Below are 25,937 nucleotides of genomic sequence, written 5' to 3'. Positions count from 1 at the left end.
ATTTATAAAACACATTTTTCCAGTAAATCATATTGATAAAATAAAAATTACTGAATGAATACAAATTTGACTAATTTAAATTATTATTTTTAACTAACCTTAAAAATGAAAGGTTTGTAATTATGATTTTCCAAATCTGAAAATTATTTTGGTGTAGCTTATATACAAATGAACTACAACTTTTCCTCCATTCTCTGGAAAGCAATCTACGTGTGCATGTAAAAAATGTAACTTAATACTCATGTTGCATCCGAGCAATCTTAATTTTTGTAGCATGTCTTCTACAGTAGTTTTGTGATCTAGATGTTTCTCGTTCACTAAAAAATTTTCATTCACCTGTTTAAAACTCAACCATGCTTTGGTTTCACAATTATTCATCATTGTTTCAAATTTGGAATCTAAATAAGATTTCGAATTTGAGGTCCAACAAAAATTCCTCCTTAATTTAAACATCAGAAATAGAAATATGAAGATACAAATGAATGGGAGAATCCAGTAATCTTACAGAATGAAGCTAGAAAGAGAACTGAAGATATGCAGATGAAAATGAAGCAAATTATGACAAGAAGAGAAGCAATTACTTAACATTCAAACAAGAAGAGATAGTAGTTATATGAGAAGAGTACCTAAATCAACTGGAGAATTAACCAAAATTTCGAGGGCCTTTGGTAGTTACCAAAGTTTCACCAAGTGATACCTATAGAACAACTCAATTAGAAGAGAAGGTGAAAGGATGTTTCTTTAGTACGACAGCTCCTATGAGCCAATTAAAATCATGGCAGTGTCAAGCTGAATCAGAGGAGGATGATGATGATGGTGATGACATTAGTGTTAATGATAAAGAAAACAACACACCGCATACTACTAAAAGTAGGACACGGAAAAAGAATAGACCAGGACGGTGAATCTATATGACAGTTTAAGGCTTTCGAACTACAAAGTGTGGCTATTAATTTCCAGGACTGCTCTAATAACACCAAAACAGATGATGTCAAAAATGTAACCTTTTAATATGTTTCAAAGTAATCCCCATCTGCCGTAATACACTTCTGTGCTCGGCTGTATAAGTTGTGGAAACAACTTTTAAAGTCCTCTTTCGGAAGGCTCTTCAATGTCGACGCCATGTTCTTCTTGATGTCTTCAACATCCACAAAGCGTGTTCCTTTGATCGCAGTTTTGAGTTTGGGAATGTTCGGTCACACTCTCTTGACTTGGTCCCCGCAGACTTCCTTTTGCTTCCCAAACTCAAAACTGCGATCAAAGGAACACGCTTTGTGGATGTTAACGACATCAAGAAAAACATGACGTCAACATTGAAGAGCCTTCCGAAAGAGGACTTTACAAGTTGTTTCCACAACTTACACAGCCGAGCACAAAAGTGTGTTACGGCCAATGCAGATTACTTCGAAACATATTAAAAGGTTAAGTTTTTCTCCTCATCTGTTCTGGTGTTATTAGAGTAGTCCTGAAAATTAATAGCCGCACCTTGTATAAATTTTAATATTACAGATTTAATTTTTTTAAGTATAAGTTCTTAATGTTCTGATGCCGTAACAAAGTCAGGATGCCCAAATGTAAACACAATGCATTGATTTGATTTTAAATATGTTTTCTCCGAGTGGCAACAAAAGGGCAGATTTTCTTGGAAGCTGATTTTGAACGGTAATGTTTTTTTGAAACGCATATAGTAATTTTGTATTTTCAGCTGTATCGTTTCAGTGATATGTAAGTAATGCAAGAATAAAGATTTATTAACATAAGTGAAGAATATTTCTTAAAGAAAGTAAGTAACCTAACAAAAGCTTTGGCAAACTGTTTCATAATACTTAATTAAATGTGAAGTGGGAAAAGAAAAATATTTTTGAATTTAACCAGTGGTTTGTTTACCTGGAACTAGTGGTTTAGATATTTTTAAAACCAGGTGATAAACACTTTAGGAAAGGACAATGCTTTTTTCTCAGTGATTCTTTTTCAACATGAAACTGCAGGTTTTATGGTGCAAGGTAATGTATCCATTACATGGTCAACAAGCACAAAAAATGCTTAAAGTTCAGAAATAATATTCACAAAAGAGATTGAAATATCAATGCACGAACATATTTGGGACGTGATTTTCTAAATATTCAGATTGTTTCTGACAATGCTTGTATGAAATTAATTCATATGGTATAAAAATCAAAATGAAAAATTACAAAATTTTCTGTCTGATGATCTGAATCTGTTACTCCTGCAAGTACTGATACTTAAATAAAATTAAATAAATAAACAAATAAATAAGTTCAACCAACTGGATAAAGTGCTGTAAAAAGGGTTCAGTGAAAGAGGTTTAAAGGTAAGTCAAACCAGAACCCATGCTAATAAAAAAAAGTTACATGCAATTCAGAGTGCTTCTCATGGATTCAAAACCGGAAAGCTACATTATGTAACATTGGAAAATGTAGAATAATAATGTAATAAAATGTAGTGAAGACGATAATAGGAAGTGTTAATTCATCTACGCAAACTTATAGATCTTCATTTCCATTCTTTAAAAAGCTGCAAATGCTGCATAATTTGACCTTCCAGGCAGTGAAATTAGAAGAAAAAAAGAGAGAGAGAAATATGTGAGCAAGTACAATCAATATCTTTAAATGCTGTGCCTTTATACTGCCATATAAATTAATATTTTCTGTTTTAATGCGTATTTCAAAGAATCATGTTTTAATCTGATAGTATTTTTGAAAACAAACCAGTGGATTTTGAATCTGTTTTAAATTAACAGGCACTCAGGTAACAATATACTGCAGTATGAGCAATATACAGTAAAATGAACAGTGAGCACTGTACATTCTAATTGAGCACTGTACATTCTAATTAGTTTTTTCTTTAAACAGTATGTTTTCACGTAAAGTTTTACATTTATAACAGTAAAATTTTTTCATTGAATTTTAATGTTTAATTATTTTTGCAAAATTAAACTTTTATATTTTAACCATTTCCCCCAGGTATTTTGGATAATGTTTCCATCACAACAAACTAAAAAACACAACTGCAATAAGAATTTTAATACTAAATAAAATCTGTGGAACAAGACAGATTATTCATTTAGGTAGACTAATGATAGTTTTTTATGGTTCTTCTTGAAAACTTCAAAATTAAAGTTTTAAATTTAGATTATTAAACGATTAAAAAGTGTTAGTATTCAATTTTGCAAAAATATAGAATAAGGTGTTTTAAATATAGTTCTACATCATCATTCTAGTACATATTATAAGGCATCATTAAACAGAAATGAGAAATGAAATCTTTAAAAACATTTAATTAAAAGATCCAACATACCTTACATATTATTACATTCAAACGACGATGTTTTCGTACTTTATCAGGTTCAAAATGATTTATTTGTTGTGTGCATGAGGTACATCTCACCACCAAAGCTTTGATATCAGAATCTAGGAAGCAAAAAGAAGTTTTATTTGCCAATAATGTAAATATTTTAAAATCCGTTTACTACAGTCAAAAGTCTTTAATCCGGACTCGTCAGGATTTCGGCGATTCCGGATTATCGGTTTTTCCGGATTATAGATCATCAATGTAAATCTGGTAAGATGGCATGCAGAAATTATAAAATTAAAAATATTAAACCGTAATTTATGAAATAAAGAGAAATTATGATCTAAAGGGTATCAAAATTTACAAAAAACAAAACGCTTAATATTTATTTGTTTACTTCATTAAACATTTCTTTCAACGCGCGCATGCATAAAGCATACATTACACATAGTCGAAATTAGAAAATTGCAACCACAAAACTATTTGATGTGTATTTATGATATTTATAATGATGAGGAATTTGATTTAAATCATATCAAAGACGGACTACATTGAGATGAAATACTACATTTAGTAAGAAATTATAAGCCGAATAAAATAAAAACATCTGCCCTGAAAATAAGGATAGTGCTGACAAATTAACTTCCAGTTCATAGAGTCCGGATTATGGACTTTGTACTGTATATCTTTTTCTTTCAACAGTGAAAATATATATAAAGAAAATAATACAAACAATTAAAAAACAACATTTTAAAATTTTACTTTTTGGTTCCATCAAAAACATATTTTAAAATGTAACAAATTTTAAATCAGGCAAAAAAGCAACCTTAGTTTGATAAATATTTTGAATTGTTTTAGTTTGGTGTAGATTAGTTTACATGAGATGAGATCACTTAAGGTTGTGATATGAACTGGTGAATCAGCTTGTTGAACCATGAAAGCATAATAAATTCTTAAATTAATGTCTTTTTACAAATTTATTGTTTTTATTTATTGGGTTTTACAAAACTTTAAACAATATTAAAATTTTCATGCCTTCAAAATAAAAAAATTCTTAGAAATAACGTTCGTTAACATTTTTAATGTGTATACTGTATGTTGTCGGCAATAAAGTTTGCTTGGTGAGATTTGTGGCGGCGAAATAGAAAAACACCATTTATTTTTTCTTAAAAAGGGGAGGCTATTTGTCTCAAAGCATGATTTTACTTAAATACCATCCACTGTAAATGATTTACTTAAATACCATCCACTGTAAATGCATTGTTTTACTTTCACCTGAGTCAGTGGCCAAAAAACAAATGCAAGATCCTTCCTTCAAATTCAATAAATCTGTAGTTGATAACAAACTAATCTATTTAAAAGCAATTGATTCCATGCTTAAGAATATTATTTTATTTACTTTCTAATCTGACTGATTTAAATAAAAATATATTTAATTCATAATATACCTCATGTTCTCATTGTTAATTTAAATAGATACTCATCTAGTATCCTGCAAACTGTTTTGCTATTCCACCTGGCATTTCTATTGACAATCTCTACAGATAAGCCATATTTAACTTTAAAAGAGCTCTTTTCGGGGACCATTAAATATGAACTTTCTTAGCTAAGTTTTATTCAATATCTAAAACAAGCTTAAGTTACTTTTTTGCCTAATTTTAAAATTTATATTGGCGTGTTTCAATGAATACTACATTCATTTTTTACTCTGGCCAGTGCTTCTGATATAAAATAGTTGGGGGGAAAATCCTGAAGAAGAAAACCTACCTTTGATTGCTCTCAAAATTGATACTTTTATTCAAAACGTACACCAAACTAAGGTAAACTAAACCTTTTTCCCTGATCTGAAATTTTATATTGAAAAGTTTTTCTTTCAGATCAAGAGATAAATTTTAGAGGACAATGCTTACAAAACTACTTTTAAAATAAAATTAGCAAGCACAATAATTTTTCAGTAAGGTGAAACAATTCAATGTTTCAATGAACCAAACCGGGAAAAAACATTAATATAACTCATAAATGCTATTTTCGTTCAAAAACAGCTATAGACTTACAGTTATAAACCCCTAAATAGCTATAAACTTATAAATGCTATTTAAACTTTTTGATTATCTGCAGCCCTTTAGAAAATGGGCTACTCATTAATGAAAAATGTTTGCATTCCTTCATAAATTTTAAATAATCTTTCTGGCTTCATAAGTAATAAAACAAAGCATTTTATGAGGGGGGAAAACTATATTGTTATGAGCACATCTTATATATATGTGGCTTAAGTGTTTGTCGCCGATAGTTTATATGTTGCTTGCGTAACTGTAAATTGTTTTATTCCCCGTTCAATGCAGCACATGACGAATATTATGAAAAAACTAAGCCGGAAAAATTAAAAATACAAGAGCATGTGCATTTAACATTTAATAAATAAATTTAACATCTGTTTGTCGCCGATAGTTTATTGGTTGCTTGCGTAACTGTAAATTGTTTTATTCCTATGCATTGCACCACGTGACGAATATTATGAGAAAGTTAAGCTGTAAAAATTAAAACTACAAAAGCACGTGTATTTAACATTTAATAAATAAATTTAACATCTATATATAATAGAATTCAAAAATATGCAAATGGTAAAAATCGGCAACGATGAAAAAACAAATAAAATGAAATAAATAAATATCTTTATTACATGCGGCTTAAGTGTCTGTTTGTCGCCGATAGTTTATTGGTTGCTTGCATAACTGTACTAGCCAATGCGGTGAAGTTGCCGCGGCGCAGGGTTGCCATTTCAATTGAGACGTAGACAATTTCCTGTAAAACTTCCCTTTGCTATGACCATCAATAAGTCTCACTTACGCTTACTCAATAACGCTTAAGCGTGTATGCATTTTTTTACCTGAGCTTCATTTGGACACTGTCAACTTTATGTTGCCTGTTCAGGAGTTTGTGAAAGAACGAACGTAAAATTAAAAATAATTGATGGTCCTCTGCAAGGCTAGCTTAAAAATCATGGAAAGATCTACACAAGAAATATTGTGTACAAAGAGATCTTTGACATGTGAATGAATTAACATTTTTTTATTTAAATCACCTTTATTTACTGAGCTAGCGGTGGCTCTTAAGAAATGTACCGCCAGTGGTTTCCTTCATTACACTCTACTTTAAGTAATTAAGCAAGTAGAAGAGGAAAACCCCATGGAGCAGTAAGCAAAAGGGGCATCTTCGCCACCTGCCCTGGGTAATTAATTCAGTTTGAATTAGCTGACACCTTTGCACAAATCATTTTAATTACAATTGATAATATCTAGAACAGCAATCATTTCGTATGACCGCCGGGCTTTCCAGTGGGTTCAATAACAGATTGAATGCACATAGAACTGGTGATAGCTTGATAAAAGTCATTTCCCCAAAAGAAACACTTTACAGTTCTGGAACTTTTCACGAAAGTACTCATATAACTCTTCTCGGTAAGACAGAGCACAAATAGTAGTTACCACTTCAAACTAATAAAAACATTGAACACCACATAATATACAAAGCTTCAATGCATAAGATAACAGACTAATCTCTCATTACTCTGATATAAACTCTGAAATCGAATCTGAACTGAACTGAAAACTGTGCTCCCTCTATTTTTTTATAGCTTTCCCATGTCCACCGAAAAATTCTCAGCACCTTGATTTCTCAAAATTACTGAAAAGCATATGTAGTTATACTTATCTATATGGCCAGATACAGTTACATACGGGGTAAGACTAATTAGAGTTACACGGGGATTGAACATGTCATCAAATAACTGCCAAGTCTAGCAACTTTATACAAGTTTGGCAACAAAAACTAATGCCAGCTTGGTGGTATCATACCAATCCCTAAATGGACTTGCCCCTGTAACACTTTTTTCTGTGGAGTTTAACATTTTTGAGGCATTTCAAGTTACATTATACAACAGATAGTACAATATACATACAATTTCACTAAATTCACAACAATGTGGTACATATAAATATACATATTAATGTACAACATTTTTAAAAATCAATAGATACTGTTCAGCAAAACAACAGTTAAACATAAAAGTACATAATTCCACACATGTAGTATGTGCATGCTGGGTTATCTATTGTTGCATGTACTCTTAAAACATACCAAAAAACAGCAATTCTACTGAATGCTGATAACTATATTGAATGAGTAATCAGAAAGTATTGTAATTTTCTCATTTTATCTTTCAAATTATGGAATAGTTTTCACTCGATTCTAAGCTCACAGCATAACTTTTCCCATAATCTTGCACCCAGCCTTAAAATCTTGAAATCAAGAAAAATGGATAAAAATATGTTTATGTACACAGAAAAGTAAGTACATAATGGTATCTGTTTTTATAGTGGCATTGGCAAGAAAAAATAAAAATAGCATTGGTGCAATTCAGGATTAAGAAAGTGTGATTTATTATTAATTGTTACAAAACATACACAAAAGTAAAACTGACTAATGATGATCAATGCAAATTGGAAATTCAATTTAATATCTACACAGCACAACTTATTTAACGCAGAAGTAATTCAACATAAATTTTATTTAATACACATTGGATGCACAATCAAAATATTACAAAAACTAGACTATACAAGTCATAATAAATTTTGTTTACACAAGTAAGTTGTATTTTCTGTAAAATGAAAAACTGGAATGAAACACTACATATGAAAGTAAAATTTTTGGGCTTCTTTAACTTTTAGCTGTAATGCAGTTTACTTTTAAATTAATCTCAAAGTTAAGCTATATTTTACAAATCCCTAAACAAACTTACTAGTTATCTGGGACCTCCGAATTTCCTGGCTTCCAGTTAAGCTTGGAATTTCTACTACAGGATCAGAATCAGCTGTTTGGTAACAAAATAATCAGTATAAATTAATAGAAAATGCATTATTGTAATAATCTTTAAAATGACAGACTTAGCAATCATTAACTTTTCTTACTTTACTTAAACCTAACAATTCATAAAATTATGCTCAATAAATTTGAAGTAAATTTAAATTTCCATACATATTTTCATAATTATACATAATAAATACAGCTTAAACAAACATTGAACATTAGCAAGATAATTCAAGCAGAATTATTGCAGAACTTTTATAGTTTTCTTGTTTAATGAGGTAGAAAAATTAAATAAATAATTCAAGCAGAATTATTTATTTAATTTTTCTACCTCATTAAACAAGAAAACTATAAACGTTCTGCAAGCATACATACAGTCAAAACAAATGTCCTTATAGTTTAACCTTAATATTTTTTTAATTACAAGGTGTTTCACAAAGCAAAAATATTTACTTGCTTGCACACCGTTATTGAAATATCAAATCATGTTATAAGTTACCTGATGGGGGAAAAAAAGATTATGCTCCTATATTCAGTTTTGTTCAATACATGATTACACAAGTTTTTCATTGTTGGATCAAATAAAGTGTGCAGAATGAATGCCTTCTGTTCTTTGTTCTTCTTTGATAAAGAACACGATCATCAGTGATTTTTTCCTGCGTCTTATCAAAGAAAGAATGTGCATAACAACTTTATCACCTAATCATAAATTTGCCTACCAACTACTGCAGCAGTATACTTTTAAACTTTATAATGCAGTATATAACACATTTCTGCATTGCAAATACAATTTTGAAAGAAAGCTATTTCTTTCCAAAACATTTTGCATTAACAGTCAGAAATGATTACATATAGACACTGAAAAACATTGAAAAAAGATAGAAAAGCAGAAAATTAAACTGACAAGAATGCTAAAATACCATCAATATTTGTGCTCCTGATATTTAACTGAACCCTTTAACTGTGGCACATATTTCAGAAAAACATACCAAAAATGTAAAATTTTTTGACTGTTTAGTTTTGTTCTTTATACCAATATTAAAGTTAGAAAATGGTTATTTAGTAAAACAATAAAATTTTAAATGCTATAACTATACAGGCTGAGGCACTATACAGGCTTTGAGGTATCAATTGTTGCACCTGCTTGTGTTGGCTGAAATAGAAACTTTAGAGAGGCAGGAGAAAGGTTATCCAAACATAAGGGCTCCCAATTTCTACACAAAGAAATATCAATATCATCATCGATTTCCGTACATTTATTGGTAGAAATATCAGTATTTGATCCCAAATAACCTAAACTATATTCTTCATCAATGTCTAAATCAGATATTGAAAAAAAAAAAAAAACCCTTTAGATATAAAATTCACGGGGGGGGGGGGGGGGACAAACTATACGCATGAAAGCAAAACTCTCATTCCTAATACGTGTCTTTGTTTAGCTGAGCAAATGAACATGCCCACATCTTCCACCAACTGAAATTTAGTGAAAAAGTATGACCAAGAACAGCATCTATTATGAAAATAGTAAATTAAGTCTTCAATGAATATGCCAAAGGAAAAACGAACTCATTTTGTGCTTCATGAAATAAAAATACTAATTTTTTTCTGCATAGTAGTTCCCCGCACTGGCCTCATGCAAGACTGGCAAGGAGTTAATATAACATCAACATTAAAAATATGGTTTAAAATATCACCATAATGTCTCCTTAATTTTATTTACAACTAATTAAAAACAGTACTTAAAACAGAAATTATATGCAATCTAAATAATGAAAGTCACAAATATAAATGCAAGAAATGTTACAACTACTTTCTTAAAGCACTAGCTGATGATATAATATTGCATATATTTTGCTATTCTAAATAGATCCTCTATATTTAAGCATGTCGCAAAAATTTTTCATGTCAAATTTATGCAAGTTGGCACTGTATAGGATTCGCAGATAATGTAAACTAAACTACAGATAATTTGCTAGTAGCTTATACTCACTTTTCTGACATAGTCAGCCCAAGCCCACGAAATACCTTGTGGCAAGGAGCACTAGATTATGCCTGCCATTGGCAACAGCTCTGAGCACCATTCAGGTGAGAGAGTGATTTAGCTCTGTTCTGCCCCCAATTTTGATGGAGAGCAACCCGGAGGGGAGGTGGTGTCCGAGGGCTCCCACACCTCTCCCCTTCCACTAAACCACAAGAGAGGACTTTTGGCTTGCCGCATATTTAGAGTGTTGCCAAGCTGCACTGACACTATACATTTACAAAAACCCATGCCTTTTCCAGGATTCAAACCTGGGCCCTATGGCACAGCAGTCAGCGACACTAACCACTATACCCAGTTGGGCAGCACAGATAATTTACAGAATATAACAAAGAAAAAAATTAGAATAAATAAGGAAAAATTTTAACATCATTTTATGTCATTCCGAAGTTAAAAAAAGCATTTTGTATCTAAAAAAAAAAAAAAAAAAAAAATCATACTTTGTACATAAGACAGAAACACAGAACATTCAGCTAAAATACATAATTTATCACAATTTCATTTTCCTAACATATGCACTCAAAATAAAAATTTTGGAGCTTTCCATTTTTAAATAAAACTTTCGAAGCTTTCTACTTTCAAATAAAAATTGAGAAGTCTAATATGCATACTGCAATGCAATTTTGAATGATTAGCAAACATATATTTACAGTGGCTCACACTTGTTTTATGATGCTTGTATTTTGAAATTTATTTGCACAGATCTTGTAAAATATTGAAATATAAATTCCAAATTTTTTCCTAACGTATTATGTTTTCCTCTATTTTAAGACTAGCTCACTGTAAAATAAGAATTATCGGTTAATCTTTGGAATATGGTAACAGGTAGTTTGGTGACATTTTGGTAAGGCGATAAAGGGCTAGCTAGGACTTTAGCAGTGTACATGGATAAAGTCAAGAGTGTACGCAATGCCATTTTTTTGCAATTCTGGGATTTTTTTTAAGTGAAAATAGGTCGACATGTACATGGATACCGTGTACATGCAATTCTTAAAAATGCGGCAAGCAGTTGGCGATTCTGCAGTTTCTCCCAATTTCGCACCTAATCTTTGTCATGATTAAGCAATTTTGTTCCATAAAAGTTCAAGCATACGCGTAATTTGGCTAGCAGATTGTTGGAAAAAAAATGTTGAGTAAAAAAAAAAATGCCTTTACTTCGTGAAAACAAAATGGCGTCCAAAAAAAAAAAAACTAGCAGGTTGCTGTAGCAGGGTTGGTCGCCAAATTTTCGCCAAGTTGCCATAATCCAAAGATTAACCAAATTATCATTTTTCTGCAATAAAATAATTTACTGCACAAGTGTCAATAAGTAACTCATGTAATGATTTGGACACTAGTAACTTTTGTTGGGATGTTTTGAAGACATTCTTAATGCCATTTTTTGGTTTTAAATTATATCATAAGAATAATCATCTGCATTTGTAAATTTTTACTTGCTTAGTAAAATACAGTCAAAAGTCTTTAATTCGGACACCCATAATCCGGAATGATCTATGATTTGGACCTCAAAGCTACAAACTTTCTACGCATGTGTCGCGTTAAGGCATGCGCATAGGCGTTTACGCGTGCGCGTAAGACCTTTACGGCTGCAAATATGCATGTGCACAAGCGCATAATACGTTTACGCATGAGCGTTGAATGTATAACGGACGGTATAAGCTAAGCTAAAATTATCTAATTCAGTTAATGTTGTAGACTGCGTCGTTCCTTAATCTTCGAATTGGATCCGGCTTATTATTTTTTGCAGACTGTTAGAGAAATTTTATAAAAGTAAGCTTGAACTTTCGATTATGTCAAATAAAATTTCCGATATATACTTACTAATATGTCAAGGATGTACAAAGCGAAAGTATGTTTCGAAATCTGAAATCTGTTTATCAATGTCACGCTGCTCTGCAGCGGCAGGGGGGAATGAATAGGAAGTTGATCTGTCAGCACTATCCTTATCTTCAGGCCAGATGTTTTTATTTTATTTGGCTCATAATTCCTTACAAAATGTAGTATTTCATCTCGATGTATTCCGTCTATGATTTAAATCAAGTTCCTCGTCATTATAATTCACTTCCGATAGTGAAGAAAGTGACACAGTTGTTATTGAAAACGAAAAAATTTCGATTGACAAATTAGTCGGTATTCTTGATACAGCAATTATAGGACTTGAACAGCGGAACTTTGTAAATAAACAAGAAATCATGTCTGTTTAATAGAATTAAAGAGAAAGTATTATCACATGAAACGAAACACCTTAAACAACTTACTTTGAAAGAAATGTTTAATAAAGTAAACAAATAAATATTAAGCTTTTTCTTTTTGTAAATTTTGATACCCTTTACAACATAATTGTTCTTTATTTCATAAATTATGGTTTCATATTTTTAATTTTGTAATTTCTGCATGCCATCTTACCAGATTTAAAATGATGATCTATAATCCGGAAAAATCGATAATCCGGAATCGCCGAAGTCCCGACGAGTCCGGGTTAACGACTTTTGACTGCATATTGACAGTTTATATCTGAAGTGAACATGGCAAGATGCTGCTAATCAATGGTGTTAAAATCTTAACTATTTATATTTAGATGGGAAAGCTTTAGGCTTGATGAATTAAAGTTGAGTGGAACTGTTCAAAATGCAATGAAGTCTGCACCATATTGCAAACTAACAAAAAGGTTACGTTATTTAATTACGGCAAAGCCTCGAGGGCTATCTGCCTAAGGCGAAGAATGCCTTCGTGGAGGACTTTCTAAGGGGAACTGGCTCGTATACACGTTACACATGGGTAAAACCACAAAAACACCCATGCAGTCAGCCTGTTCGCGGGATTTGAACCTTGGACTGAATTACCAGTGTTTAGCGATTTTACTGCTCAGCCGCTAACAAAAAAAATCTATGATTTAGCCTAAGAAAATTAAATGAAACCCAAAAATGAGTGCTTTAAAACTTATGCAGCAGATATTTTAAAAATAACTCGCAATTAAAATTAACCCTGAAAATGTTGAAACAGTCATTAAGGAACATGGATACAGTGGGTTATCAGCAAGGAAAAATTCTTCATCATACGGATGACAATGAAAATATACCTGGCGCTTACAAAATCGATGGGTAAGCAAATATTTATCATATTGAAATAATATTATATTTGCAGATCATTTGGGTCTAATAGATTAAGTGAGGCAAAACTTGAATGAAGAATTTAATCTGAAAAACTTACTGCATGCTACTGAGCATAAATGAAGACAAAAGCGTGATGGTTTGAGCATGTTTTGTAGCTTCTGGATGAGAAATTTACATTGTATAGAAAATAATATGGTTCAGTAAAAATATATAAATAATCTTAATGAAAACCTGAAAGCATTTCAAAAAAAAAAAACTTGAAAAATATATTTAAATTCTATCAGGTTAATAATCCTCAACATGCAGAACTAAATATTCATCTGTGGTTATAATAAAACGATCCTGAAGTTATCAAAACTCCTCCATATTCTTCAGACATGAATCATTATCAACTTAAATTGGAACATATATGAAGTGAGTTGATGAAAAGAATAAGTAAACATGACATTTCTTCAAAAGCTTATTAATTTCTTAAATGAAATTTTAATATTGTTCTGTTAATGGGATCATTCCCACATGCTTTGTTAAACTTGCCAACAGATTGGTTCACATGAGGTCACCAATGTTTACTTTTAAAATCATTACAATGTTTACTTTAGAAAAAAGGGTACTTTTCCGTTTTGCCAGCACAAGCGATAAAGTCGCCAGTAATGGTACAAATGATGCCAAACAGGATATCTTTGCTGGTAACCTTTTACGCCTCATTTTCAAAACAAGTAGCAGCCATTTCGGTACTATTCGGTTTTGAGGGCGGTAAAAAATCGCCAAATTATTATTGAAGCCAATGCTGCCAAAAAAAATTGCGGTAAGGAAGTATAATAATAAATAACTATCTAAAATTGATGTTTTAATTTCGATGAAAGGTTAATTTCATATTATACTTTTTTATTATTATAATTTATATGAAAAAGGCTAAACATGACTGAATGGAAGCATAAGACTAAATAACTATTTCAGATCATTATTATAATTTATATAAAAATTGCTAAACATAACTGTGTGGATGTCTGCATTGCTATTTCGCAACTATGACTTATCACTAAAGCATAATTTCATCTCATTGGTTTTTCAAATGTAATTTTCTATAATGAATGATGCCTTTTCTTTGAAAATATTCTCGGTAAAGTGCAGAATCGCTCACTTATTTGTTTGCCGCTTTTTACAAGGGTAAAAACAATTGGATTTTTGTCAATTTTCTTTTACTTTTAAAGTGAAAATAGGTAGATGTGTACATAGATAAAGTCAAGGGTGTCCGCAGTGCCATTTTTGTGCAATTCTAGGATTTTTTTTTTAAGTGAAAATAGGTCGATGTGCAAATGGATACTGAGTATGTGCAAATATACTCGTCTTAAACATGCGTCAAGCAGTGGCCGATTCTGCACTTTACCCAAAATTCTATTTCCAACTTTTCGTCATGGGCAATTCCCAAATTGTTAAATCCATAGGATATCAAAAAAGGATTTAAAAATTAAACTAGTATTTCAATGGCGTCTTAAGAAATATAGAACTATATAAACTTACGCAATCTGAAATCAACACATATGCTAGATTTGGCACTTTTGCGCATACATTTTCGCTGCATTTTTCTTACGGCCATCAAAACAGAATAGTACCGTCATTTCTTATCAGATTGATTGTTTCTTTCAATACTGGCATACAATTACATATAATTTATACCAAATAGTTCAATTTTATGCCCTAAGGGCATTCAAGGTAATTAAGTCAATTAGGATGCAATCACACTGCTCACCCAAAGGTGAAAATATAGAAAAGGCAAAGCCAAGGGTTAAATTCATCAATTCTAATGATAATGGTACTATTGAAGTAAAGCACGGCAGTTTTACATAATTTCCGAGTAAGCTATTTGTACAAATTGAAATAATTCTAGCATTTAAACTTATATTCCAAATTAAGGTTTAATTTGAAATTAATGTAGATAATTACTGACAGAATTAGATTTTTATTGCGTAGTTTAGGTGAGATCACTTGGGGTCACCAATTAGACTATTATTTAACCGAGTTTGTGTGATGGTAGCAGCATAAACTCAATTAAATAAGAAAAGTGCAAATGTTTTCAGACATTTTAAATGATATGCGAAGTGTCATTAATCTTAATTTGTTAATTCATTTTTCACGTTTCTTTGAAATTGTTTAATTTACATTAAGAATTTTCCAATTTTGCAAATATCCGTATTGCCCTCGGGGATGTTTCCGTAACCGGCACTAGGAGATTATTTTTATGCTTCAAATTTTTTGCCAGATCATCAGTTTTTAAGAATATCTGAATCTGTTCTTGATAACAGAACAGTACCACAATTTTTGGAGGGATGGAATATTCTTACTTGAAAGAATCAGTTAAATCAACACCAAAGCACATGAAAAGTGTAATTTTAGTTAAAGGATAAAACTGCATATTACGGTCCAGTTTGGCACGTTTTCAAAAAATCGCCAAGTCACCAAATCGAATGTTTTTGCGCGTTTTAGAAAATCGCTAACTCATCATATCGCCATATTAGATGCTTGCAAATTTGGCTGATCTTTGGAATATGGTAACTGGTAGTTTGGCGACATTTTGGAGGCAATAAAGGTTACTACCTGGGACTTTGGTAATAATGTGAGAAGTACTCAGTTCCGATTACGCATTATTTTGTGTGAGGGAAATGAGAGATCATGAGATATGTCATGTGACATTAATGGACGAATTACAGTTCTTTAATCGGAAAAGGGGGGGGGGAATTTGGAAAACTGTAGTACTATATTATTTTGTATTAAGCTTCATTGTGTGTTGTGTGAAATAGTGGAAGTGTGCATGCCACGTAATGAAGATTCTGAAGATTAGGTAAGTTAGTATTTTTAATCATTTGAGGATATTATTTTTATGCATTGTTCTAAATGTAAGGAGTAAATAAATTAATATGATATTATTGGAAAATTGTTATTAGCAATGATTTAGTTTAAAGTAATTAGGATTGTAATCTAATTTTTATTAATTTAATGTATGTGCTTATTTATATTTTAAGTAGTGTTTTTTAACTTAATTATATTTTAATTTAATGATCGTGATTTTGTGAGTTATATGTTTGTAGTATTTTGGAATACGTTTGAGTAGAATACGTTGAGTATTTTCAAGCATTTTCGTGAAATTTTTCTAATTTATGAGAAAAAAACAGTGCACATGGATATAGTGAAGAGTGTGCACAATGCCATTTTTGTGCAATTCTGGGATTTTTTTTAAGTAAAAATAAGTCGATGTGTACATGGTTTAGAGATATTTTAATTAAATGATAGTTATTTTGTGAATTTTATGTTTGTAGGAATTTGGTATACGTTTCAGTTGAAGTAAACGTGCATGGAAGTAATTTAATTATTTGACACTAAGTATTTGTAACCATTTGTAATGTTTGCAGTATGAATTCGTTTATAATATAATAGATAATTTAGAGGTAAAAGTTTTTGTATATTTTATTTATTTTATACGTGGAAATGTTCCTCTTTGGAAAGGGTATATACTTTTTGAGATCAGGTAATTTCATATATGTTCTTTTTACCAGATTTAAAGATTCATAAAATTTTCATGCATTTTCGTGAAATCTTTCTAATTTATGAGAAAAAGCAGTGTACATGGATATAGTGAAGAGTAGTGATGAGTCGGTACTACCGAACCGGGTATTTTGTAACTGGTACTGAAAATCGGTACATCCAAGTACCCGTTACTTCAGTACCGAAATCGGTACTTTTCGGTATTCATTACTTCTGTACCGAAATGGGTACTTTTCGGTATTCGTTACTTCTGTACCGAAACGGCTGCTTTTCGGTATTCGTTACTTTGTAACGAAAATATGCGTCTCTTCTCGGTATTTCGGTATTCGTTACTGGAGGATCGATGAGGGTTCAGCTCACTTCGGTTTTGGTACGAGGACAGTAGTATCTGGTTGTATTTGCGAAATGGTGATATGCGCTCCTTGTGTCCATGAATGGTCTGCTCATCAGACACTTCCGTAGTTGACATGTTTTCTGATATTCAAAATCTTACTCCGTACAGATAAAATCAAACACGTGGTGACGTGGCAGAGTTCTTTTAGTGCGCAAAATCGTTAGCTGCGTATTTTGGTACTCCAAATCGTTACTAAGGTACTTCGGTACTCCAAATCGTTACTAGGGTACTCCGGTACGGTAAACCGTTACTAGGGTACTCCGGTACAGAAAACCGTTACTCCGGTATTTCATTACTTCGGTACTCCAAATCGTTACTTGGGTACTCAGTACTTGAAATCGGTTTTCGGTACTTTTCAAAGTAACGGTTCTTTGAGTAACGGGTATTTTGTACCGCGTACTTGTCTGTACCCGTTACTCTCGTACCGGGTACAAGAATGTACCGAAGTTGCCCATCACTAGTGAATAGTGTGCGCAATGCCATTTTTGTGCAATTCTGGGATGTTTTTTTAAGTAAAAATAAGTCGACGTGTACATGGTTTAGTGATATTTTAATTAAATGATAGTTATTTTGTGAATTTTATGTTTGTAGGAATTTGGTATACGTTTCAGTTGAAGTAAACGTGTATGGAAATAATTTAAATATTCGTAACCATTTGTAATGTTTGCGTTATGAATTCGTTGGTGACGTTTATAATATAATAGATAATTTAGAGGTAAAAATTTTTGGGATATTTTATTTATTTTATACGTGGAAATGTTCATCCTTGGAAAGAATATATACATTTTCGCGATCAGGTAATTTCATACGTGTGCTTTTTACCGAGTTTAAAGATTCACAGAATTTTTTTGCATTTTCGTGCAAATTTTTTGTAGTTTATGAGAAAATAGCAGTGTAGATGGATAAAGTTAAGAGTGTGTGCAATGCCATTATTTTGCAATTCTGAGAAGTAAAAATAAGTCGACGTGTAAATGGTTTATGTGTATGTGCTATTCTGAAAAACACGCAAGGAGTTTGCGATTGTGCACTTTTTCCCAATTTTCCAGTTAATATTTGTCATGATTAAGCAGTTTTGTTACATACAATTTCTAGCATAAGTGTAATTCGGCTAGTAGATTGTTGGAGAAAGTGTTATAAAAATAAAAAGAAAAAGAAAAGGAGCATGTCTTTACTTTGTGAAGACAAAATGGCGGCAAAAAAAAAAAAAAAAAAGTAGAGGGTTGCTGTAGCAGAATTGGTCGCCAAAAAATCGCCAAGTTACCATAATCCAAAGATCAACCGCAAATTTTAATTACTTCTGTAAACATCCAAAAATATCTAAAACCGGAGTTCAAGAAAAACAACAAAAGAGTATTTGAAAGTTAATAACTATGTATTTTATAGGATCAACAATATTAAAAGTTTTCATAATATCATATACCATTTTTAAGACAGTAGAAAAATGGAGTAAACGTTTTATCACTAAATTTAAGAAATTGTAATAAGCAATAAATTTATACATAATCCATGCACCATTCTATCACACGCCTTTCGCCCTTATCTTGCAATTGAATTAAATAAGTAAAATCCACACGTTCAACTCTTTTGACGCCAGCCAGTTTGCTCACACAAACCACGAGAATTTTGATTTGAAATGACGAAAATTCAAAAAGCCCGCCTTAATATTATAAACTGTAACCTTAAACCCTAACAATTTTCATGACGCCAAGAGGTTACCAGATTTGGCGCAATTTCGCGTCATTTGACGACTGGACCGTAATCTGCATTTTAGCCTAATTAAATATTGGATGTGCCATTACTTTCATGATTTTATTAAATATAAACTGCTTGTCCAAACAGTCCGAATACTTATGTCAGTTTATTTTCTTAATTTTTTTTAACCTTCCAGCACGCATGTATGCGCAAAATTTACGACAAATTCAGTTTTTTAATGCATATTTTTTGCATATCAAAGCTGAGACATTTGCATGTCATTTCTACTCCTCCTTTCTATCCTTTCCCACATCATTGAATGTGCCAACAAGAAGTACTTTGACTTTTTTTTTTTTTTTTTCCTGGGCTTTTGTGCTACGTGGTAGCTTTTTTGTAAAAGTTACGACACGTGTGTGGTCATGGATGAAAATTCGAAATTTTTTTTCTCAAATATTTTGTAATTTTGTGTTATTAATTGCCGTGTATTATTTTAATTTGAATACATTTGGTTTGGTTAATTTTATACCAGTTTTCGTGGCAAAAAAATATGTGTAATTTTGCTCACATTCTTCAATAATTATCTGATGAAGAAACGGAAGATAAGAAAACCTTTGGATGGGAGAACAACAACAATTTTTATTCCTTATTTTCTTTTATTTCTGGTTTTTAAAAATAAATAAAAATATTAAAGTTAGTTTAAAGTGCAGGGTAGAGTAGACTTTAAGGTACCCCTCGTATTATGGCGAAGTTGTTTGATTTATCGCCAAGTTCTTGTTTCATTTATAGTAGCCTGAGTAGTTGAATGTTATGGAAACCCTATTGTGACGTAATCGGGTGCATGATTCTGGGAAATTTTAGATCATAGGATGTTTTGTAAGCATTTTTGTGGTGTGTGTTAAAACCGTTTAGATGGATTTGAATGGGTTTGTAGGAAAAGAGGTTTAGATGGTCACTATGTGAAGCGTTCGATCAGAAAGAGTACCTGGTTTGAAAAAAGTCATCTGAGTATGATTGATATTTTGATTTTTACGTGGCTCTGGGTGTACGAAGCGAACTCGAAAATCATGGTAAGTGAATATTTGCTTTTGGTAGTGCTTAAACGTATAACATGTTTTTCCTTTTTTTATGTTATTTTATTGTTTGGTTTAAAATGTGTTTTATTGAGATTATGTATTTTTTGTTTGCCTATATTGTAGAATTTGGTGCTCCTTTGACTTTTTAAGTGAAAATATATCGATGTGTACATGGACAAAGTAAAGGGAGTGCATAATGCAAGTTTGTGCAATTCTGGGATTTTTTTTAAGTGAAAATAGGTCGACGTGTACATAAATAAAGAAGTGCGCAATGCCATTTTTGTGAAATACGAGGTTTTTTTTTTTAAGTGAAAATAAGTCGATATGCACATGGATACCGAGTTTGTGCAATTGTTTGTCTAACGAGTAACAAAATTGAACAAAATCGGTATCCATGTACCACAAAAAATCGCCAAGGGGTACCCTAAACTATACTTTTACCAAAGTGTGTTTTTGTAACCAGTCAGAATTAAATTTTCTTGCAGAAGTAAGTAATGCTAAACTTACTTTTTTTCCTACCAAAGTGTTTTCCTTTTTTATTTGTCTATACTTGCCTTTGATGAATATTAAAATTAGCTTCGATTTTAAAATATAATTATTAAATAATAAATTTAAAATTTTCTATAATGAAATACATCACTGCTTTTCCATTTCGCTAACATAAGAACTTAAAAAAATAATTTACTTATATTCGAATAAGATATCATTTATATTTTGCAACAAGATTAATATTTTATTTCTTAACAAATTTATTATTAATATTCACTCATTTCTGTCGTTTTTCGTGCCAAAAACGGTAAAATAACAGATGTCGTAAAAAATACGACGCGTGCGTGCTGGAAGATTAAATAAGCTTTTTTTTTTTAGAAAAAACACAGGTTTTTAAAAAAGATACGAAATAGTACACGTGAAAGTAAAAGTCACTTCTCTAAGGCACAAATGTGAAATCAAATATGTGCCACTGTATTTCAACGGTAAAATCAATTTCACATATTCGTGAAAAAACTATAAGTTCGAACAGAACCTCCGACATAAATTTCTAACTCTCCTCATGAGGAAATACAGAGATTGCATTTATTTATAAAAAATTTTAAAAGTACATACTCGACGAATCAGAAAAGGTTTTAAAGTACATACCGTATGAATCTGAATTCTTAGTCTTTTTCTCAGTGGAATTCACATCATAAGTTTCCTCCGAAGCCATGGTCTGTTCTGTCAAAGAATCTTGTAACTCCTCTTTTACTCCATTCATTTTTAACTTTGTACACAATAGAAAATATTAGAACTTTATTATTCTATTTAAACTAATAATAAGGCACAAATAAATACGGAAAGAATAACATAAATAATGATAACACTACAGTTCTAAGAGTAGACAGAAACATAAAAATTTTCTCATCTCAGCATTCCCCATCGTAAATTAATCAGATATAGAAAACACAATCAAAGTTAATAATTATTCATGAATAACAGTAAAAAAATTTTAACTTTAACATTTTATCGAATTACAAATCTTATTACTAGCAAAAACACGACAAACCGCTGGCGCGGGTTCCAAACTAAACTCCAAACTTAAATTTATTATTACATGGCATGAGGCTTAGAATCAGCTTAGTGTCAGAAGATCCTGTCGTATGTGGCTGCAGGTCGCAATAAATACTGCCCTTTGCCCAAGCTCCGTCCCTGAATATCAAAAAATGCACATAACATTAAAATAGCATAAGTTAATCAAATAGAGGCTTTACTTAGAGGCAATCATGCAGGGAGCAGGTGATAAAAGCAGGCAGCGTGTTTCGAACTGCCGATGTTGCAACTCACAGGGCTACAACGTGCAGGTTACAAATTAAATAATCACAGCAGGGATAATTAATATAAAGATTTAATATGGATATCTCACACAAGCTGAAAACGTTACATTAATTTATCAAGTGCATACATATAACTGAGTCAAAAGGGAATTTCCCCGCTTAGTTCCCAGTTAAAAAGAAAAAAATAAGAATAATAAAAAATAGTCCAATCAAATGCGGCGCTCCTTCTGTGGACTTCGCACAGCCGTTACGTAATCGTCTGTTTGCAGCAGCCGTCTCCAACATTCTCCCCCTCTTTGAGTCGACTTCAGGTTGCCTCAAAGACATACTGGTCGAAGAGATCCAATTTCTGAGGCACCTTGATCACACGTCCAAATCTTGACACTTTAGCACCTTGCAGGATGTTACTACAGTCATTTGAAGAATCATTAGAATCTGAATGCTCATCACTAGAAATAGAAGATATAGGATTAGTAAAAGAGTTATCGTGTATGAGATCAGTGGGTGTGTCCGTTAACTGCACTTCCAATGGAAAGACTCGCTAAATGGGACGAAGCAGCGTACCAGCTTGAGTCTTTAGTTCTACAGTTCTCACCTTGCCATCTTTCGCAGGAATTAGTCGAATGACCTTAGCTGAAGGCCAATGCATCCGTTGTTTTACGTCATCTCCTATTAGGACAATTTCACCCAGCCGTAGCTCTGACGCTGGATCCTTCTTATTTTGGACCAGAAGGCCTAAATATTCTTTCCTAAAATCATTAAGTAGTTTTCGGCAATGTCTAGCCCTTTTTCGAAGACCTTTCGAATCGCAGAAATCAACATCAGGAACACCTAAGCTACGATTCTCGATGAGAAACATGGCTGGGGAAAGTGGGATTAAATCATCTGGATTTTCCGACAGATAAGTAAGAGGTCTAGAGTTAATTATTGACTTGCAGTCGCACAATGCTGTATACAACTCCTCGGTTGTAAGAACCGCGTTACCGAGTGTCCTTCTCAACAGTTCATTTACTACACTAACTAACCTCTCCCACCAGCCTTCCCACGAAGCAGCTGTGGGAGGATTAAACTTCTATATTATACGTTGTATAGCCGTTTGCCTCAAAACGTTTTCCCAATCGGTGTTACTAAGTTCTATTTGTGCTCCTCTGAAATTAGTTCCGTTGTCGGAATAAATTATTCTCGGGCTCCCCCTTCTGGCTATGAATCGTCTCAATGACAACAAGAATGCGTCGGAAGAAAATGAGGAAGTCAATTCCAAATGAACGGCTCTATATATTGCACATGTGAACAAAACAATCCAAACTTTTTCACCTCCCTTCACATATCAGGGTCCTGCCAAATCAACTTCTACTACCTCGAACACCGCTGCGTCATTGACACGATCGCCTTGTAGCGACACCGGCTCGTAACCGGGACTCTTGGCCTTGTATCGATTGCATCTTACGCAACGTTTTACGACTTTCCCGACCGGTCTTCTGCCCCTCACAATCAAAATCGCTCTCTTAATATTCTAAGTAATATTTGGGTTCCAGCGTGACAATTTTGTAAATGATAATATTCTATCAGACGCTGGGTGAAAATGCACCGGTCCGGTAAATTCATTAGACAGATAAATTCAGGGTCGTCTGATCGCTCTGTAATGCGCGTTTTCACCCTTTTTATACCTTCTCTGTCTGAGATGACACTCATATTGGGAACAGAGTCGGCGGAGAGAAAATACTTATTTTGTACATTTTTATAAGAGTTTTTTCTGCATATTCCGTCTCATGAAAGGTTAAATCTCCAGTCTCTCGAAATGCACGTTTACTTTTTGCGTTTTTTACAAACCGCAATATCCATGCCACTAAATGAAGGATTGAAAATTCGAAAACCTAATTGCATACCAAGGTATTTCCTCTTCAACTGAATTAAGGTTACACAATCTAACCTTCCTTTTTTCTCGTTCTACCTCAGAGGTCTCGTAAGCCAAACGGTTTAGTGGCCAGTTGTTGTTAGGTTCCAGGAGCCAGGACGGACCCTCACACCAAAGAGAATCTGAAAATGAACGAGGGGAACTGCCTCTTGAAAGCACATCTGCCGGGTTTAAATCACCTGGAACATGGCGCCAACACTGAGAAGGAAGAAGACTGTTTATTTCTTTTACCCTATTCGCAACGAAAAGTGACCAATCACCACGGTTCTTAATCCACCAAAGTGCTACCATAGAATCACTCCATGCAATAATTTTCCAATCAGGCAAATCCAAGGCGGCGTATACTGAGTGAACCAGTCTCTCGCCAATGCAACAGGCCATCAATTCTAACCAAGGTATCGTCAGAGATTTTAAAGGCGCTACCCTGGATTTGGCTCTGATCAATCGAATTTTGACTCCCACGGGCGTTACAGTTCTAATGCAAACACATGCACCAAAGGAGCTCTTACAAGCATCAACGAATAGATGCAGCTCTGAATTCTCATTTATCTCTACATATCGTGAAATACTAATTTTCTCAAGATAATTAATTTCATCCTGCCACTTCTGAAAAGTTTTCTGAATGTTATCTGGCAAGAGATCATCCCATTTTAATTTCATAGTCCAGGCATCCTGTAATAGTAACTTAGGTAATAAGGTAGTTGGACTCAAAAAACCCTGCGGATCAAACTTTTTATGCACCATAGCCAAAATATTACGTTTAATCATCTCATTATCCATTGAATAATTAACATTACATTTTAATGTATCGTTATCCAAATCGCATAAGATTCCAAGAAGAGAAGTTATACCTGAACTACAGGAAATACAATGACCTGGAACATTACTTTCCCAACCCCGTAGGTTAAAACATCCCCGAGCCATTACTTCTGTCGCCTTAACTATAAAACTTTCTTGCTGTTTGATATCGTAAACCCCAGTAACACAACTGTCAACATGAAACGAATGCTTTAAATTTTGGGTCACATCGTCAAACTCGGGGCTGGGGAATTATCCAAGAGATGCTCTATCGATGCAGAGAGTTAAAACGGAGACGAACAAACGCCGAACACCACTCTGCAGTGTCTGTAAATCATAAGTTCTTCAAGAGTTGGAAGAAAAAACTTCAAATAATATCTGTGTTCTGGGATAATACTCAGCTGAAGAAATGCTTTTTCTATGTCCGATGATAAACCAACAGAATATAAACCTGTCAATTATATCAGGTATGTGTTCAATTAAGTTCGGCCCTCTATTTAAACAGTCATTAAGGATGGTTGATTTCTCTCTCGGGCTGAAGCGTCGAACATCGGCCTTACCTTCATTGTCTGGCTAGTATGCCTTGTAACAGGTCTATGGGGGCAAATAATAACTGAAAATATCAATTTCAGTTTCAGGAACCTTTTCTATTATTTTTAGGTCTTCCCATTGCTTAAAAACTACCTTATAGTCATCTAACTGATTTTCCTCGTTAATTCGTTGACACATTCTTTGATGCCTTTTTAAAGTCATAGACTTATTGTTAGGTAACAGAATTTCAGATTTAAAGGGTAGTGGCAATTCATATCGGCCATCACGAAGAACATTTAAATTCTCTTTAAATTGCTTAACGGTGTCAGAGTGAGCAAGTTTACGTTTAACATCTTCAGTTGGGTCTGTTATGCCAATGGCATCTAAATTACAGAGTTCGGTTACGCTAAGATTAGCACAATGCAACGAAATACATTATTGCACAAATTATTTTGTAGTAATGCTGAAATAGTAGCTGAAGTAGGTTCTTTAGATAAGCTGTTTACTTTACCAATCACAGTGTATCCGAATTTAGTCTCAACTACAGTTACACCAGAGTTCAGTTTCAGAAAACTGCCAGTAATAATGTCCCCAATGGCATCTGCTCCTAAAAGCAACTCAATGTCATATTCTTTAGCTTGCAAATCAGACAAGGTAATATTTCTTTCTTTTAATTCTTTTAGGGTATTGGGATCAACTACTTTTGGAACACATCCACATATTTTGTTTTGAGAAAGCACTTCAAAGTTATGGTCATAAGTACCCTCAAAATTTCTTAAATTAACATCAAACACTAAATGGGAATGAGGACTTGTCTCTCTCCCCACCCAAACAAACCGTGGATAATGGTTAGT

General features: G+C 32.7%; 1 protein-coding gene across 3 annotated transcripts in view; it reads right to left on the bottom strand.

Moving 5' to 3' along the window:
• The window catches only part of LOC118206101 (uncharacterized), a 279,989-nt gene extending 258,318 nt beyond the window's left edge, over positions 1-21,671 (bottom strand). For 2 of the 3 annotated variants that reach the window (XM_085817486.1, XM_085817488.1), the window contains exons 1-3: positions 21,169-21,585; positions 8,114-8,185; positions 3,319-3,431 (exon numbers count right to left, since the gene is read on the bottom strand). In XM_085817486.1, coding sequence (XP_085673612.1) covers positions 3,319-3,431; positions 8,114-8,185; positions 21,169-21,283 — 300 coding nt within the window. In that variant the 5' untranslated portion in view covers positions 21,284-21,585. Of the gene's footprint in view, positions 1-3,318; positions 3,432-8,113; positions 8,186-21,168 lie in introns of all 3 variants that reach the window. The other variant, XM_085817487.1, reaches the window with a different exon arrangement.
• Between the last annotated feature and the right edge of the window lie 4,266 nt (positions 21,672-25,937).

Source organism: Stegodyphus dumicola, chromosome 5 (genome assembly GCF_044657685.1).
Source record: "Stegodyphus dumicola isolate Sdum_Otavi_A_Nest chromosome 5, ASM4465768v1".
Taxonomy (NCBI): Eukaryota; Metazoa; Arthropoda; class Arachnida; order Araneae; family Eresidae; genus Stegodyphus; species Stegodyphus dumicola.
Note: the sequence above shows the minus strand (reverse complement) of the source record. Positions and strands in the feature narration are given on the sequence as shown.